The 15994-nt window shown below is 45.6% G+C and overlaps 1 protein-coding gene across 1 annotated transcript in view; it reads left to right on the top strand.

Annotated features, from left to right (window-relative positions):
* The window catches only part of LOC143278422 (uncharacterized), a 30048-nt gene extending 15494 nt beyond the window's left edge, over positions 1–14554 (top strand). The window contains exon 8 of the mRNA XM_076583271.1: positions 9179–14554. Within this exon, the coding sequence (XP_076439386.1) occupies positions 9179–9816 (638 nt within the window). The 3' untranslated portion in view covers positions 9817–14554. The remainder of the gene's footprint in view (positions 1–9178) is intronic.
* Positions 14555–15994: the final 1440 nt, after the last annotated feature.

The following is a 15994-nucleotide window of genomic DNA, read 5'->3' as shown; positions in this document are numbered from 1 at the left end:
ACATGATGACTACAAAGTGTGTTGTGTTTGTTCATGTAACATGATGACTGCACACTGTGTTGTGTTTGTTCATGTAACATGACTGCACAATGTGTTGTGTTTGTTCATGTAACATGATGACTGCAAAGTGTGTTGTGTTTGTTCATGTAACACGATGACTGCACAATGTGTTGTGTTTGTTCATGTAACATGATGACTGCAAAGTGTGTTGTGTTTGTTCATGTAACATGACTGCACAGTGTGTTGTGTTTTTTCATGTAACATGATGACTACACGGTGTCTGTTTGTTCATATAACACGATGATTACAAAGTGTGTGTTTGTTCATGTAACATGATGACTGCACAGTGTGTTGTGTTTGTTCATGTTACATGATGACTGCACAGTGTGTGTTTGTTCATGTAACATGATGACTGCACAGTGTGTTGTGTTTGTTCATGTAACATGATGACTGCACAGTGTGTGTTTGTTCATGTAACATGATGACTGCACACTGTGTGTTTGTTCATGTAACATGATAGCACAATGTGTTGTGTTTGTTCATGTAAAATGATGAGTACACTGTGTGTTGTATTTGTTCATGGAACACGATGACTTCAAAGTGTAGTGTGTGTGTGTGTGTGTGTGTGTGTGTGTGTGTCCCCAATAGGTACTATCAATTGTTATTGCGTGGAATGAGGTGAGTACAAATAATACAAGATAAGTACCGGGGACATCCAGGGATGATTCATGTCCTTTTTGTCATTTGAATCACGCATAACAAGTGTTCCCAAAGACAGTAAACAACATTCGAAAGCTGAACAACATGCAGGTGGAAACATTCATCACAGAAACAGCCTGCATGCCGAATACTGCAAGTGTCACTTTGGACACGGTCCTCAGTAGCAGACGATATGCATTCCTGTCTGTTAGCATTGTTACATACCTGCCTTTCTTTCTTTCTTTCTTTCTTACTCTTGCCTTTTAACTGGATCAATATTGCAGCAGAGGTACGGTTAGCTAGCAGTTAGTTTGCCGAACGCGCCGGTTTAAAACGCACTTTACAAGACTGAGAACGGAAAGACGCAAGTTTTCGGCAACAGAATTTCTCGTCATCAGAGAAAGACAAAGCCCAAACCACTTTCACAGGGACAGATCTAAAACCACCACAGTGAGTTAACATTACAGACCACCCCAATAAGTTAACATTGCAGGCACGGGACAGATCTTAAACCACCCAATAACTTAACATTACAGACCACCCCAATAAGTTAACATTGCAGGCACGGGACAGATCTTAAACCACCCAATAACTTAACATTACAGACCACCCCAATAAGTTAACATTGCAGGCATGGGATAGATCTTAAACCACCCAATAACTTAACATTACAGACCACCCCAATAAGTTAACATTGCAGGCACGGGATAGATCTTAAACCACCCAATAACTTAACATTACAGACCACCCCAATAAGTTAACATTGCAGGCACGGGACAGATCTTAAACCACCCAATAACTTAACATTACAGACCACCCCAATAAGTTAACATTGCAGGCATGGGATAGATCTTAAACCACCCAATAACTTAACATTACAGACCACCCCAATAAGTTAACATTACAGGGCACCCCAAGAAGTTAACATTACAGGTCACCCCAATTAGTTAACATTACAGGCAGGGAGTATATCTTTAACCACCCAAAAAATCAACATTACGGACCACCCCAATAAGTCAACATTACAGGTCACCCCAATCAGTTAACATTACAGATCCCAATAGGTTAAAATTACAAACCACCCCAATACGTTAACATTACAGGCCACCCCAATAAGTTAACATTACAGGCTCCCCTAAATAAGTGAACATTACAGGCACGGGGCATATCTTAGACCACCCCAATAATTTAATATTAGAGGTCACCCCAATAACTTAACAGTACAGGCCACCCCAATACGTTAACATTACAGGACACCCCAATACGTTAACATTACAGGACACCCCAATAAGTTAACATTACAGGCACGGGACATATCTTAAACCACCCCAATAAATGAACAATACAGGCCACCCCAATAAGTAAACAATACAGGCCACCCCAATAAATGAACAATACAGGCCACCCCAATAAGTAAACAATACAGGCAGGGTGATTTTAGGGCTGTGTATACAGCTCTTGCTGACGGCAAACCTGTTCTGACAATGTTTGTAGTCATTGACATACAGTGAATGCATCGTGTTCGTCTTTGTGCACGTGACGCTAATCCGTCACCTTGAAACGCTACAGGTGACCTTCAAGCTGTATCTTATTATAACTGTAGTCTTGAAGCTGTATGTTATAACTGTAGTCTTGAAGCTGTATCTTATTATACCTGTAGTCTTGAAGCTGTATGTTATTATAACTGTAGTCTTGAAGCTGTATCTTATTATACCTGTAGTCTTGAAACTGTATCTTATTATAACTGTAGTATGGAAGCTGTATTTTGTCATTTCGCGTCGTCTTCACGTATTGATCACATCACGATAAACTGACGTGTTGTTGTGCTGAGACGGTGTTCAAGAAAATATCACCATTGCTGCGATAGTTTTGTTTGATTATATTCAGACATAATTATGCTCATACTTTTTATTTTTTATTTTTTTAACAGTTTTATTGGATTATATTCAAAGGATAAATTTTTTTTACAACTTTATTGGATTATATTCAAACAAACGCGCTAATTTTGACTGGTTTCTCACTGTTCGCAGTTCAAAACGTCTACAGTCGTCTACTACTGTGTGTGTTTTTCAGAGCTAGTTTTGTCTTGTCTTTGATGTTGGAGGTTTCGTTTCTTCTGATGACAATCCTTTCGCTCTTCCTTCTCTGCCTCCAAGTCTGTCTGGGTGTCTGTCTCGACAGCGACAAACATGGATACTGATCACACAAAACACAGTACCTAACTGACAGCATGCAATGCCAATGGAATTTCATGGCCTGATTAAAGGTGAACACTGTCAGCCAGCCTCCTTGAAACTGTGTGCGTGTTTAGCCATACGATTTCACCATTAGCCTTGACCCACTTTCCTCAAGTGAAGAGAGAGAGAGGGTGAGAGAGAGGGAGAGAGAGGGAGGGAGACAGAGGGAGAGAGAGAGGGAGACAGAGGGAGAGAGAGAGAGAGGGAGGGAGACAGGGAGAGAGAGAGAGAGAGAGAGAGAGAGAGGGAGACAGAGGGAGAGAGAGAGAGAGATGACGGGGAGGGAAGAAGCTGACGCCAGGCACAAAACGCTCCTTTCCAGCCTTTGTTCTGGTCTTTGATGTCTTCGTTATTGGTAAAGTACACTTACCTCACTGTCTGAAGCCATCATCATTGGTAAAGTACACTTACCTCACTTACTGAAGTCATCATCATTGGTAAAGTACACTTACCTCACTGTGTGAAGCCATCATCATTGGTAAAGTACACTTACCTCACTGACTGAAGTCATCATCATTGGTAAAGTACACTTACCTCATTGTGTGAAGCCATCATCATTGGTAAAGTACACTTACCTCACTGTGTGAAGCCATCATCATTGGTAAAGTACACTTACTTCACTGACTGAAGTCATCATCACTGGTAAAGTACACTTACCTCACTGACCGAAGTCATCATCATTGGTAAAGTACACTTACCTCACTGTCTGAAGCCATCATCATTGGTAAAGTACACTTACCTCACTGACTGAAGTCATCATCATTGGTAAAGTACACTTACCTCACTGTGTGAAGCCATCATCATTGGTAAAGTACACTTACCTCACTGACTGAAGTCATCATCATTGGTAAAGTACACTTACCTCACTGACTGAAGTCATCATCATTGGTAAAGTACACTTACCTCACTGACTGAAGTCATCATCATTGGTAAAGTACACTTACCTCACTGTGTGAAGCCATCATCATTGGTAAAGTACACTTACCTCACTGACTGAAGTCATCATCACTGGTAAAGTACACTTACCTCACTGACTGAAGTCATCATCATTGGTAAAGTACACTTACCTCACTGTGTGAAGCCATCATCATTGGTAAAGTACAATTACCTCACTGACTGAAGTCATCATCATTGGTAAAGTACACTTACCTCACTGTCTGAAGCCATCACCATTGGTAAAGTACAATTACCTCACTGACTGAAGTCATCATCATTGGTAAAGTACACTTACCTCACTGACTGAAGCCATCACCATTGGTAAAGTACACTTACCTCACTGTCTGAAGTCATCATCATTGGTAAAGTACACTTACCTCACTATCTGAAGCCATCATCATTGGTAAAGTACACTTACCTCACTGACTGAAGTCATCATCATTGGTAAAGTACACTTACCTCACTGTCTGAAGCCATCATCATTGGTAAAGTACACTTAACTCGCTGTCTGAAGCCATCATCATTGGTAAAGTCTACACACCTCACTGTTTGAAGCCATCACCATTGGTAAAGTACACTTACCTCAGTGACTGAAGTAATCATCATTAGTAAAGTACACTTACCTCACTGTCTGAAGCCATCATCATTGGTAAAGTACACTTACCTCACTGTCTGAAGCCAACATCATTGGTAAAGTACACTTACCTCACTGACTGAAGTCATCATCATTGGTAAAGTACACTTACCTCACTGTCTGAAGCCATCATCATTGGTAAAGTACACTTACCTCACTGTCTGAAGCCAACATCATTGGTAAAGTCTACACACCTCACTGTTTGAAGCCATCACCATTGGTAAAGTACACTTACCTCACTGACTGAGGTAATCATCATTGGTAAAGTACACTTACCTCACTGTCTGAAGCCATCATCACTGGTAAAGTACACTTACCTCACTGTCTGAAGCCATCATCATTGGTAAAGTACACTTACCTCACTGTGTGAAGCCATCATCATTGGTAAAGTACAATTACCTCACTGACTGAAGTCATCATCATTGGTAAAGTACACTTACCTCACTGACTGAAGCCATCACCATTGGTAAAGTACACTTACCTCACTGTGTGAAGCCATCATCATTGGTAAAGTACACTTACCTCACTGTGTGAAGCCATCATCATTGGTAAAGTACACTTACCTCACTGACTGAGGTAATCATCATTGGTAAAGTACACTTACCTCACTGTGTGAAGCCATCATCACTGGTAAAGTACACTTACCTCACTGTCTGAAGCCATCATCACTGGTAAAGTACACTTACCTCACTGTGTGAAGCCATCATCATTGGTAAAGTCTACACACCTCACTGTCTGAAGCCATCATCAATGGTAAAGTCTACACACCTCACTGTCTGAAGCCATCATCAATGGTAAAGTCAACACACCTCGCTGTCTGAAGCCATCACCATTGGTAAAGTACACTTACCTCGCTGTCTGAAGCCATCACCATTGGTAAAGTACACTTATCTCACTGTCTGAAGCCAACATCATTGGTAAAGTACACTTACCTCATTGTGTGAAGCCATCATCATTGGTAAAGTACACTTACCTCACTGTCTGAAGCCATCATCATTGGTAAAGTACACTTACCTCATTGTGTGAAGCCATCATCATTGGTAAAATACACTTACCTCACTGTCTGAAGTCATCATCATTGGTAAAGTACACTTACCTCACTGTGTGAAGCCATCATCATTGGTAAAGTACACTTACCTCGCTGTCTGAAGCCATCATCTTTGGTAAAGTACACACACCTCACTGTCTGAAGCCATCATCATTGGTAATCATCTACCTTCTCTAGAAGACATAATTATATTATAAGCGGCTACTCAAAAAAGCAAAATCAATCAGCCAGGACGAATCACATCCATCTTTTCGGATTTTTTTATATGCTCTCCTCTGGTCGACGGTACAGAAGTATAAGGACGAAAACCAATTACTTCGCCAATTCCCAAAGCAGTCAATGCCCTGTCTCTCGAACAAATCCAGTATAATAAACAGAATTGCGCAATCAACAACCATCTACCTGAAGATCAAGTCATCAACCCCATCCACATGTAATATGCAGCTTTTGTTCAAACGTGTGTGTGTGTGTGTGTGTGTGTGACAGTTTGCGCGCGCGCGCGCTCGCGCGCGTATGTGTGTATACACAAGTTTTTATACTGATATGCACTTGTATGTATCCTAATTTCTACTGTATCTGTGTTTCTGTATGATTGTCGATTGTGTTCCTATCTTGTTATGTACTATCCCCCCCCCCCCCCATCCGCCAATATTCCTCGTGACCCCGGTACACTTGGTAATAAAGACATTCTATTCTATTTTATTCTATTCTGTTCTAAAGCACACATACGTCACTGTCTGAGGCCACCATCCTTTCTACCTCTCTATCTCCCCTCTCCTGTTCCTTTCTACCTCTCTATCTCCCCTCTCCTGTTCCTTTCTACCTCTCTATCTCCCCTCTCCTGCTCCTTTCTACCTCTCTATCTCCCCTCTCCTGCTCCTTTCTACCTCTCTATCTCCCCTCTCCTGTTCCTTTCTACCTCTCTCCCCTCTCCTGCTCCTTTCTACCTCTCTATCTCCCCTCTCCTGCTCCTTTCTACCTCTCTATCTCCCCTCTCCTGTTCCTTTCTACCTCTCTATCTCCCCTCTCCTGTTCCTTTCTACCTCTCTCCCCTCTCCTGCTCCTTTCTACCTCTCTATCTCCCCTCTCCTGTTCCTTTCTACCTCTCTATCTCCCCTCTCCTGCTCCTTTCTACCTCTCTCCCCTCTCCTGTTCCTTTCTACCTCTCTATCTCCCCTCTCCTGCTCCTTTCTACCTCTCTCCCCTCTCCTGTTCCTTTCTACCTCTCTATCTCCCCTCTCCTGCTCCTTTCTACCTCTCTATCTCCCCTCTCCTGCTCCTACCTCTCTATCTCCCCTCTCCTGCTCCTTTCTACCTCTCTCCCCTCTCCTGTTCCTTTCTACCTCTCTCCCCTCTCCTGCTCCTTTCTACCTCTCTATCTCCCCTCTCCTGTTCCTTTCTACCTCTCTATCTCCCCTCTCCTGTTCCTTTCTACCTCTCTATCTCCCCTCTCCTGTTCCTTTCTACCTCTCTATCTCCCCTCTCCTGTTCCTTTCTACCTATCTCCCCCCTCCTGCTCCTTTCTACCTCTCTATCTCCCCTCTCCTGCTCCTTTCTACCTCTCTATCTCCCCTCTCCTGTTCCTTTCTACCTCTCTATCTCCCCTCTCCTGCTCCTTTCTACCTCTCTATCTCCCCTCTCCTGCTCCTTTCTACCTCTCTATCTCCCCTCTAAGTGTTCCTTTCTACCTCTCTATCTCCCCTCTCCTGTTCCTTTCTACCTCTCTCCCCTCTCCTGCTCCTTTCTACCTCTCTTCCCTCTCCTGTTCCTTTCTACCTCTCTATCTCCCCTCTAAGTGTTCCTTTCTACCTCTCTATCTCCCCTCTCCTGCTCCTTTCTACCTCTCTATCTCCCCTCTCCTGCTCCCTGCTCCTTTCTACCTCTCTATCTCCCCTCTCCTGTTCCTTTCTACCTCTCTATCTCCCCTCTCCTGCTCCTTTCTACCTCTCTATCTCCCCTCTCCTGTTCCTTTCTACCTCTCTATCTCCCCTCTCCTGCTCCTTTCTACCTCTCTCCCCTCTCCTGCTCCTTTCTACCTCTCTACCTGGAGTCATCCAGTTTGGAATGTCCAGGAAGCAGTTGGATGTTTCTTGGAACCATTTTTTTTTCAGGGGTATCACTCTTCTGGAGTTGAGTGTCATCAGCATAAGGATGACGACTGACATTATGGCGGTTGATAATTTCAGCGAGAGGAGCAGTGTACAGTGTGAAGAGCACTGGGCCTAAAACAGATCCCCGTGGGACTCCATGTTCGATTTTAACGGGTTCATACTGGAAATTATCAACAATGACAGACTGGAATCGATCAGTGAGATAAGATTTGAACCAGTTTAGAACAGTGCCGTTGATACCAAATGTAAAATGAAGACGGGAAAGGATTGATTGGTGTATCGTGTCAAAGGCGGCTGACAAGTCGAGAAGGGTGAGAAGGGAAATTTGTCCCGAGTCGGGCGCTAGCAGTAGATTATTCAGGATGTGGAGGAGAGTTGTTTCGGTGCTGTGGTCAGCGCGATAGGCAGACTGAAATGGGTGGATGAGATTGTTGAAACAAAGGTGGTTGCTGAGCTGCTTCAGGACAGCTTTTTCAAGGAGTTTGGACAGGAATGGAGATTAGAAACTTGATCGATAGTTTTTCAAAATGTTTGCGTCAAGGTTAGGTTTCTTCAGAAGAGGCCGGACAATTACAGTTTTGAAAGTGGATGGAAATGTTCCAGTGAGAAGGGATGAGTTGACAATGTTGGTGATTGTGGGGAGAAGCTGTGAGACACACTGGGAAAATGCAGAGGCCAGTATAGGATCGAGCCCACAGGATTTTATGTCATTTCTTTCATGATTTCATGGACTTCTGTTTCAGTCTATGGATTAAAGAAATGGAGAGGAGTGCCGTAGAATTGAGGATCAGGATGAGCAGGTTGGAAAAGAAAGAGGAGAAGACACTGGGGAGTTCAGATAAAGTGTAGGCAGAAGGAAGAGGAGTCTTTTTTGCAGTACCGAGAAAACTTGACAAGATAGAGTAAAGAGATTTGGTACATGTGGCATCGAGAACTTGAGAAGAAAAGAAGTTTGTCTTCGCTGATGAGATCATATGTTTCAATTTATTTATTTGTTTTCGGAATATTTGATTGTTCACGTGTCCTTCACTGTTTCTCTCTGTTGTCCTGTGTTCTGTTCACGTGTCCTTCACTGTTTCTCTCTGTTCTCTCTGTTGTCCTGTGTTCTGTTCACGTGTCCTTCATTGTTTCTCTCTGTTCTCTCTGTTGTCCTGTGTTCTGTTCACGTGTCCTTCACTGTTTCTCTCTGTTCTCTCTGTTGTCCTGTGTTCTGTTCACGTGTCCTTCACTGTTTCTCTCTGTTGTCCTGTGTTCTGTTCACGTGTCCTTCACTGTTTCTCTCTGTTCTCTCTGTTGTCCTGTGTTCTGTTCACGTGTCCTTCATTGTTTCTCTCTGTTCTCTCTGTTGTCCTGTGTTCTGTTCACGTGTCCTTCATTGTTTCTCTCTGTTCTCTCTGTTGTCCTGTGTTCTGTTCACGTGTCCTTCACGGGGGCAGGAAGGCGGGGAGGAGGTGGGGGTGTAGCGGTTGTCACGTGCTGCCCGCACAGTGACTGTCATCCATTCTGTGGGCAGGCGGCGGGACAGACGTTCAACGGGTCAGCAGCAGCAGTGACGGCGACACTGGCGGGGAGGGGGGCGGGGAGGGGGACGGGGAGGAGGGCGGCGTCACCTTCTCCCACAGCGGGTCTGGGGCAGGGAGCAGCGAGGCTCGCGACCTGTGGTTCAAGGCGGCAGTCATCGCTGTGCCCATCGCGGGCAGCTTCATTCTGGTCCTGCTCGTGCTGCTGGCAGTGCGCATGCTCCGAACCGACTCGCAGCGCCACCGCAGACTGGTCCAGGTGCGACGTGAGCGCGGTCTGAGGAAAGCGCAGCTCTACGTCACCGACCACTTCAGTGACGTCAGTGTGAAGGCGGGAAAGGCGGGCAAACGACAAAGCAGGTGCCCCCTCGTGTTCCCCCCCGCGGGCAAATCCTCCCACACGAAGAGAGGGGGAGGCAGGACGGAGAAAGGGGTGGGTGGGGAGAGACGTGGGGGTGGGGGTCAGGGCGGGAAAGGTTGGTGCCGTGACGTCAACATCTCGGTGGACCGCGAGGGACGGGTGTACGAAAAAGTGGAGTATGACGTCAATATTGACAGACAACCCCCTCCACACTTACCTCCCGCCACTGTGTCCTGGGGGCACACGTCGGATCTGGCCACCGTCCTTTAGTGGGCTTCCTTCTTGTTTGTGGGTGTGCTTTTCTCTCCACAACTTTCAGCCGCTACAGACGGTGTGTGAGTGACGCTTACCAGATCCCACACACTGGCCACGTGACCACAAACCAGCTGGTGTATGTTCACCGCAACAGATCAGCTGCTTTCTCTGTTCATATCCAACAATCAGAAGGTGAAGACATGATTGTCTCTGTGTTCATATCCAACAATCAGAAGGTGAAGACATGATAGTCTCTGTGTTCATATCCAACAATCAGAAGGTGAAGACATGATAATCTCTGTGTTCATATCCAACAATCAGAAGGTAGACACATGATTGTCTCTGTGTTCATATCCAACAATCAGAAGGTGAAGACATGATAATCTCTGTGTTCATATCCAACAATCAGAAGGTAGACACATGATTGTCTCTGTGTTCATATCCAACAATCAGAAGGTGAAGACATGATAATCTCTGTGTTCATATCCAACAATCAGAAGGTAGACACATGATTGTCTCTGTGTTCATATCCAACAATCAGAAGGTAGACACATGATTGTCTCTGTGTTCATATCAAACAATCAGAAGGTAGACACATGATTGTCTCTGTGTTCATATCCAACAATCAGAAGGTGAAGACATGATTGTCTCTGTGTTCATATCCAACAATCAGAAGGTGAAGACATGATTGTCTCTGTGTTCATATCCAACAATCAGAAGGTGAAGACATGATTGTCTCTGTGTTCATATCCAACAATCAGAAGGTAGACACATGATTGTCTCTCTGTTCACATCCAACAAACAGAAGGTAGACACATGATTGTCTCTGTGTTCATATCCGACATACAGAAGAGGGACATTGGTGAAGACTGGTGGGTGGACAAGGTGACTGTCATGAAGACTGAATTCTGTCGTGCTGCACCGTTATTCAGCAAGGAGCTGTGTGCTGACGGCCCAGCAGTGGCAGCTGGAGAAATGTCTTCGTGGTGGTGACGACAGAGGACAATGCTCATGGTGAGTGCTGACGTCACATGACGTCACACTGGTGATGTCTGATGGCCGTGAGTGGGGAATGTGAAAACTGCATGTTGCTCTCCGCGCTGTGGGGGAGTTGTGATACGGAATGTCCTGAAATGGGATGATGTATTCTGCGCAGTCCCTCTGTCTACTGACTAATGCGCGCGCGCGCGTGTGTGTGTGTGTGTGTGTGTGTGTTAGTGTGTGTGTGTGTGTGTGTGTGTGTGTGTGTCTGTGCGTATGTGTACGCGTGCATGGGTATGTCTGTGTGTGCGAGTGTGTTCGTGCGTAAGCATGCACACACTTCTGCTTGTGTCTCCTACTTTCAGTGACCTCCAATCTTCATTTTCTGTCATTATTATTCTTTTGACGCCTGTTCATATCTCATACGTTTAGAACAGCGAAACTGTAGTTTTTAATCAAACGAAATGAAAATAGTCAAATACAAAATCTCCCACACTCCACACCATCAGGTTTTCCTGCAGCCTGACAACATACCTCAGCGCACTGCCGGCACAGGTGGACATCAGAAAACTCCACACCCCACACCGTCATGTCTGACACACGACACCAGAACGGAAAGGGACACTGGCATCCATATACGCTACACCGCATCTGTTGCAAAATGAAATAAAATCGGGGGTGTGGGGTGAGGCTGTGGAGCGGCACACACCTGACCTCAGCATGAACCCAGTGCTGTGAACAGACGTGGAAAGCCTGCCATAGCTTTGTAGGAAATAGTCACACACAAAATGAAACAACATAATTAAACAAAACAACGAAATAAGTCAATATATTAGAATATAATAAAGAGAAAGACATGTAGAAGGCTTGTGCACAAATAACTGAAATAACTTGCTGACTGTAAGACAATTAGATACAGGGAACAATGGCAGTAGGCCGGTAAAAAGACACGTAGACTTCTAGCGATATTCTTGTTGTTACAGGGACACAAGGGGCTAGGCCGGTAAAGAGACACGTAGACTTCTAGCGATGTTCTCGATGCCGGTAAAAAGACACGTAGACGATGTTTTTGTTGTGACAGGGACACAAGGGGCTAGGCCGGTAAAAACACACGTAGACTTCTAGAAATGTTCTTGTTGCCGGTAAAAAGACACGTAGACTTCTAGCGATGTTCTTGATGCCGGTAAAAAGACACGTAGATTTCTAGCGATGTTCTTGATGCCGGTAAAAAGACACGTAGATTTCTAGCGATGTTCTTGATGCCGGTAAAAAGACACGTAGACGATGTTTTTGTTGTGACAGGTACGTAAGGGGGTAGGCTGGAACATAGATACGTAGACTTCTAGCGATGTTTTTGTTGCCGATACACAGATACACAGACTTCTAGCGATATTTTTGTTATGATAGAGACACTTTGGAAGTGCACCTGCATGTTACGTATGACCGTGGTGCGAGAGACCGTGGTGCAAGAGAAAGTACGTTTCATACACACTGCTCCTTGCCTGGCATGCGTACTCAAAGCTTCATGGTTTCGGATGCATGCACATTGAATTTGGCTCGCAATGAATGTGTTTACTAAAGGTAACCTGACGTGAGTGGTGTGTTTACGTAACCTGACGTGAGTGGTGTGTGTACTGAGGTAACCTGACGTAAGGGGTGTGTGTACTGAGGTAACCTGACGCGAGGTGTGTGTACTGAGGCAACATGACGTTATGACGTGAGGTGAGTGTACTCAGGTAACCTGAGGAGAGGTGTGTATACTGAGGTAAGATGACGTGAGTGGTGTGTGTACTGAGGTAACTTAACGTGAGGTGTGTGTTCTGAGGTAACCTGACGTGATGTGTGTGTACTGAGGTAACCTGACGTGAGTGGTGTGTGTACTGAGGTAACCTGACGTTAGGTGTGTGTACTGAGGTAATATGACGTGAAGTGTATTTACTGAGGTAACCTGACGTGAGATGTGTGTACTGAGCTAACCTGACGTGAGGTGTGTGTCCTGAGGTAACATGACGTGAGGTGTGTGTTCTGAGGTAACATGACGTGAGGTGTGTGAACTGATAAGACCTGACGTGAGTGGTGTGTGCACTGAGGTAACCTGACGTGGGGTGTGTGTACTGATGTAACCTGACGTGAGGTGTGTGTACTGAGGTAACAAGACGTGAGGTGTGTGTACTGAGGTAATATGACGTGAGGTGTGTGTACTGCGGTAAGATGACGTGAGTGGTGTGTGTACTGAGGTAACCTGACGTGAGGTGTATGTACTGAGGTAAGCTGACGTGAGGTGTGTGTACTGAGGTAACCTGACGTGAGGTGTATGTACTGAGGTAAGCTGACGTGAGGTGTGTGTACTGAGGTGTGTGTACTGAGGTAACATGACGTGAAATGTGTGTACTAAGGTAACGTGACGTAAGTGGTCTGTGTACTGAGGTAACCTTACGTGAGGTGTGTGTACTGATGTGAAATGACGTGAGTGGTGTGTGTACTGAGGTAAACTGACGTGAGGTGTGTGTACTGATGTGACCTGACGTGAGTGGTGTGTGTACTGACGTAACCTGACGTTTGTGTGTGTACTGAAGTAACATGACGTGACGTATGTGTACTGAGGTAACCTGACGTGAGGTGTGTGTACTGAGGTAACCTGACGTGATGACGTGAGGTGAGTGTACTGATGTAACCTGACGTGAGGTGTGTGTGTTGAGGTAACATGACGTGAGGTGTGTGTTCTGAGGTAACCTGACGTGATGTGTGTGTACTGAGGTAACCTGACGTGAGTGGTGTGTGTACTAAGGTAACCTGACGTGAGGTGTGTGTTCTGAGGTAACTGGACGTGATGACGTGAGGTGAGTGTACTGAGGTAACATGACGTGAGGTGTGTGTACTGAGCTAACCTGACGTGATGACGTGAGGTGAGTGTACTGATGTAACCTGACGTGAGGTGTGTGTACTGAGGTAACATGACGTGAGGTATGTGTACTGAGCTAACCTGACGTGATGACGTGAGGTGAGTGTACTGATGTAACCTGACGTGAGGTGTGTGTACTGAGGTAACATGACGTGAGGTGTGTGTACTGAGCTAACCTGACGTGATGACGTGAGGTGAGTGTACTGATGTAACCTGACGTGAGGTGTGTGTACTGAGGTAACATGACGTAAGGTGTGTGTACTGATGTAACCTGATGTGAGGTGTGTGTACTGAGGTAACATGACGTGAGGTGTGTTTACTGAGGTAACCTGACGTGAGGTGTGTGTACTGAGGTAACCTGACGTGAAGTGTGTGTCCTGGGGTAATATGACGTGAGATGTGTGTTCTGAGGTAACATGACGTGAGGTGTGTGTACTGAGGTAACCTGACGTGAGGTGTGTGTACTGAGGTAACCTGACGTGAGGTGTGTGTCCTGGGGTAATATGACGTGAGATATGTGTTCTGAGGTAACATGACGCGAGGTGTGTGTACTGAGGTAACCTGACGTGAGGTGTGTGTACTGAGGTAACCTGACGTGAGGTGTGTGTACTGAGGTAACCTGACGTAAGATGTGTGTCCTGGGGTAACCTGACGTTAGGTGTGTGTCCTGAGGTAACATGAATTGAGGTGTGTGTACTGAGGTAACATGACGTGAGATGAGTGTACTGAGGTAACCTGACGTGAGTGGTGTGTGTACTGAGTACTGAGGTAACATCACGTGAATCGTGCGTGCACGAGAAAACACGCACTTTTGACAGAGAGAGAGAGAGAGAGAGAGAGAGAGAGAGAGGGGGGGGGGGGGGGGTAGGTGGGTGGTGTTAAAGGAGCATTGCTTATGCCAACTATATATTGGATTGAAATTTAATTGGACTGCAAATGCAGCTATGCGTAAAAAAAATTATGATGTAAACATCGAGAAAGAGATGCGCGCGTGTGTTTGTTTGTGTGTGTGTGTGTGTGTGTGTGTGTGTGTGTGTGTGTGTGTGTGTGTGTGTGTGTGTGTGTGTGTGAGAGAGAGAGAGAGTATTTTGGAATGTTTTATTTATTCACTGAATAAAGTGGAGTTGTGTTGACTGGTTCATGTCCAAATTCATGTCTGCTGCAGTTGTCGTCACCTGGTTTTCACGCCATTCCTTCCTTCCTTCCTTCCTTCCTTGACAAGACATCATTTCTTTAGGTATCTGACTCCCTTCCTTCCTTCCCCTTCCTTCCTTCCTTGACAAGACATCATTTCTTTAGGTATCTGACTCCCTTCCTTCCTTCCTTCCTTGACAAGACATAATTTCTTTAGGTATCTGACTCCATTCCTTCCTTCCTTCCTTCCTTCCTTGACAAGACATCATTTCTTCAGGTATCTGACTCCATTCCTTCCTTCCCCTTCCTTCCTTCCTTCCTTCCTTGACAAGACATCGTTTCTTCAGGTATCTGACTCCATTCCTTCCTTCCCCTTCCTTCCTTCCTTGACAAGACATCGTTTCTTCAGGTATCTGACTCCATTCCTTCCTTCCTTCCTTCCTTCCTTGACAAGACATCGTTTCTTCAGGTATCTGACTCCATTCCTTCCTTCCCCTTCCTTCCTTCCTTCCTTCCTTGACAAGACATCGTTTCTTCAGGTATCTGACTCCATTCCTTCCTTCCCCTTCCTTCCTTCCTTCCTTCCTTGACAAGACATCGTTTCTTCAGGTATCTGACTCCATTCCTTCCTTCCCCTTCCTTCCTTCCTTCCTTCCTTCCTTGACAAGACATCGTTTCTTCAGGTATCTGACTCCATTCTGACTGCCCGTCCTTGCTCAGTTTCTCTCCTCGAGTGGTGTTCCTGTGGTTCCCTTTTCTTGCCCGGCTCTGCTGTCCTTCCTTCCCTCCTTCCTTCCCTCCTTCCTTCCTTCCTTCCTCCTTCCTTCCTTCTTCCTTCCCTCCTTCCTTCCTTCCCTCCTTCCTTCCTTCTTTCCATCCTTCCTTCCTTCCCTCCCTCCCTCTTTCCTTCCTTCCCTCCCTCCCTCTTTCCTTCCTTCCCTCCCTCCCTCTTTCCTTCCTTCCCTCCTTCCTTCCTTCCCTCCTTCCTTCCTTCCTTCCCTCCTTCCTTCCTCCCCCACTTCATTCCTTCCTTTCCTCCTTCCTTCCTTCCCTCCTTCCTTCCTTCCCTCCCTCCTTCCTTCCTTCCCTCCTTCCTTCCTCCCCCCCTTCATTCCTTCCTTTCCTCCTTCCTTCCTTTCCTCCTTCCTTCCTTCCCTCCTTCCTTCCTTCCTTCCC

Source organism: Babylonia areolata, chromosome 2, assembly GCF_041734735.1.
Source record: "Babylonia areolata isolate BAREFJ2019XMU chromosome 2, ASM4173473v1, whole genome shotgun sequence".
In the NCBI taxonomy this organism is placed as follows: domain Eukaryota; kingdom Metazoa; phylum Mollusca; class Gastropoda; order Neogastropoda; family Buccinidae; genus Babylonia; species Babylonia areolata.
The sequence above is the reverse complement of the archived record's forward strand: the minus strand, read 5'-3'. Positions and strand labels throughout refer to the sequence as shown.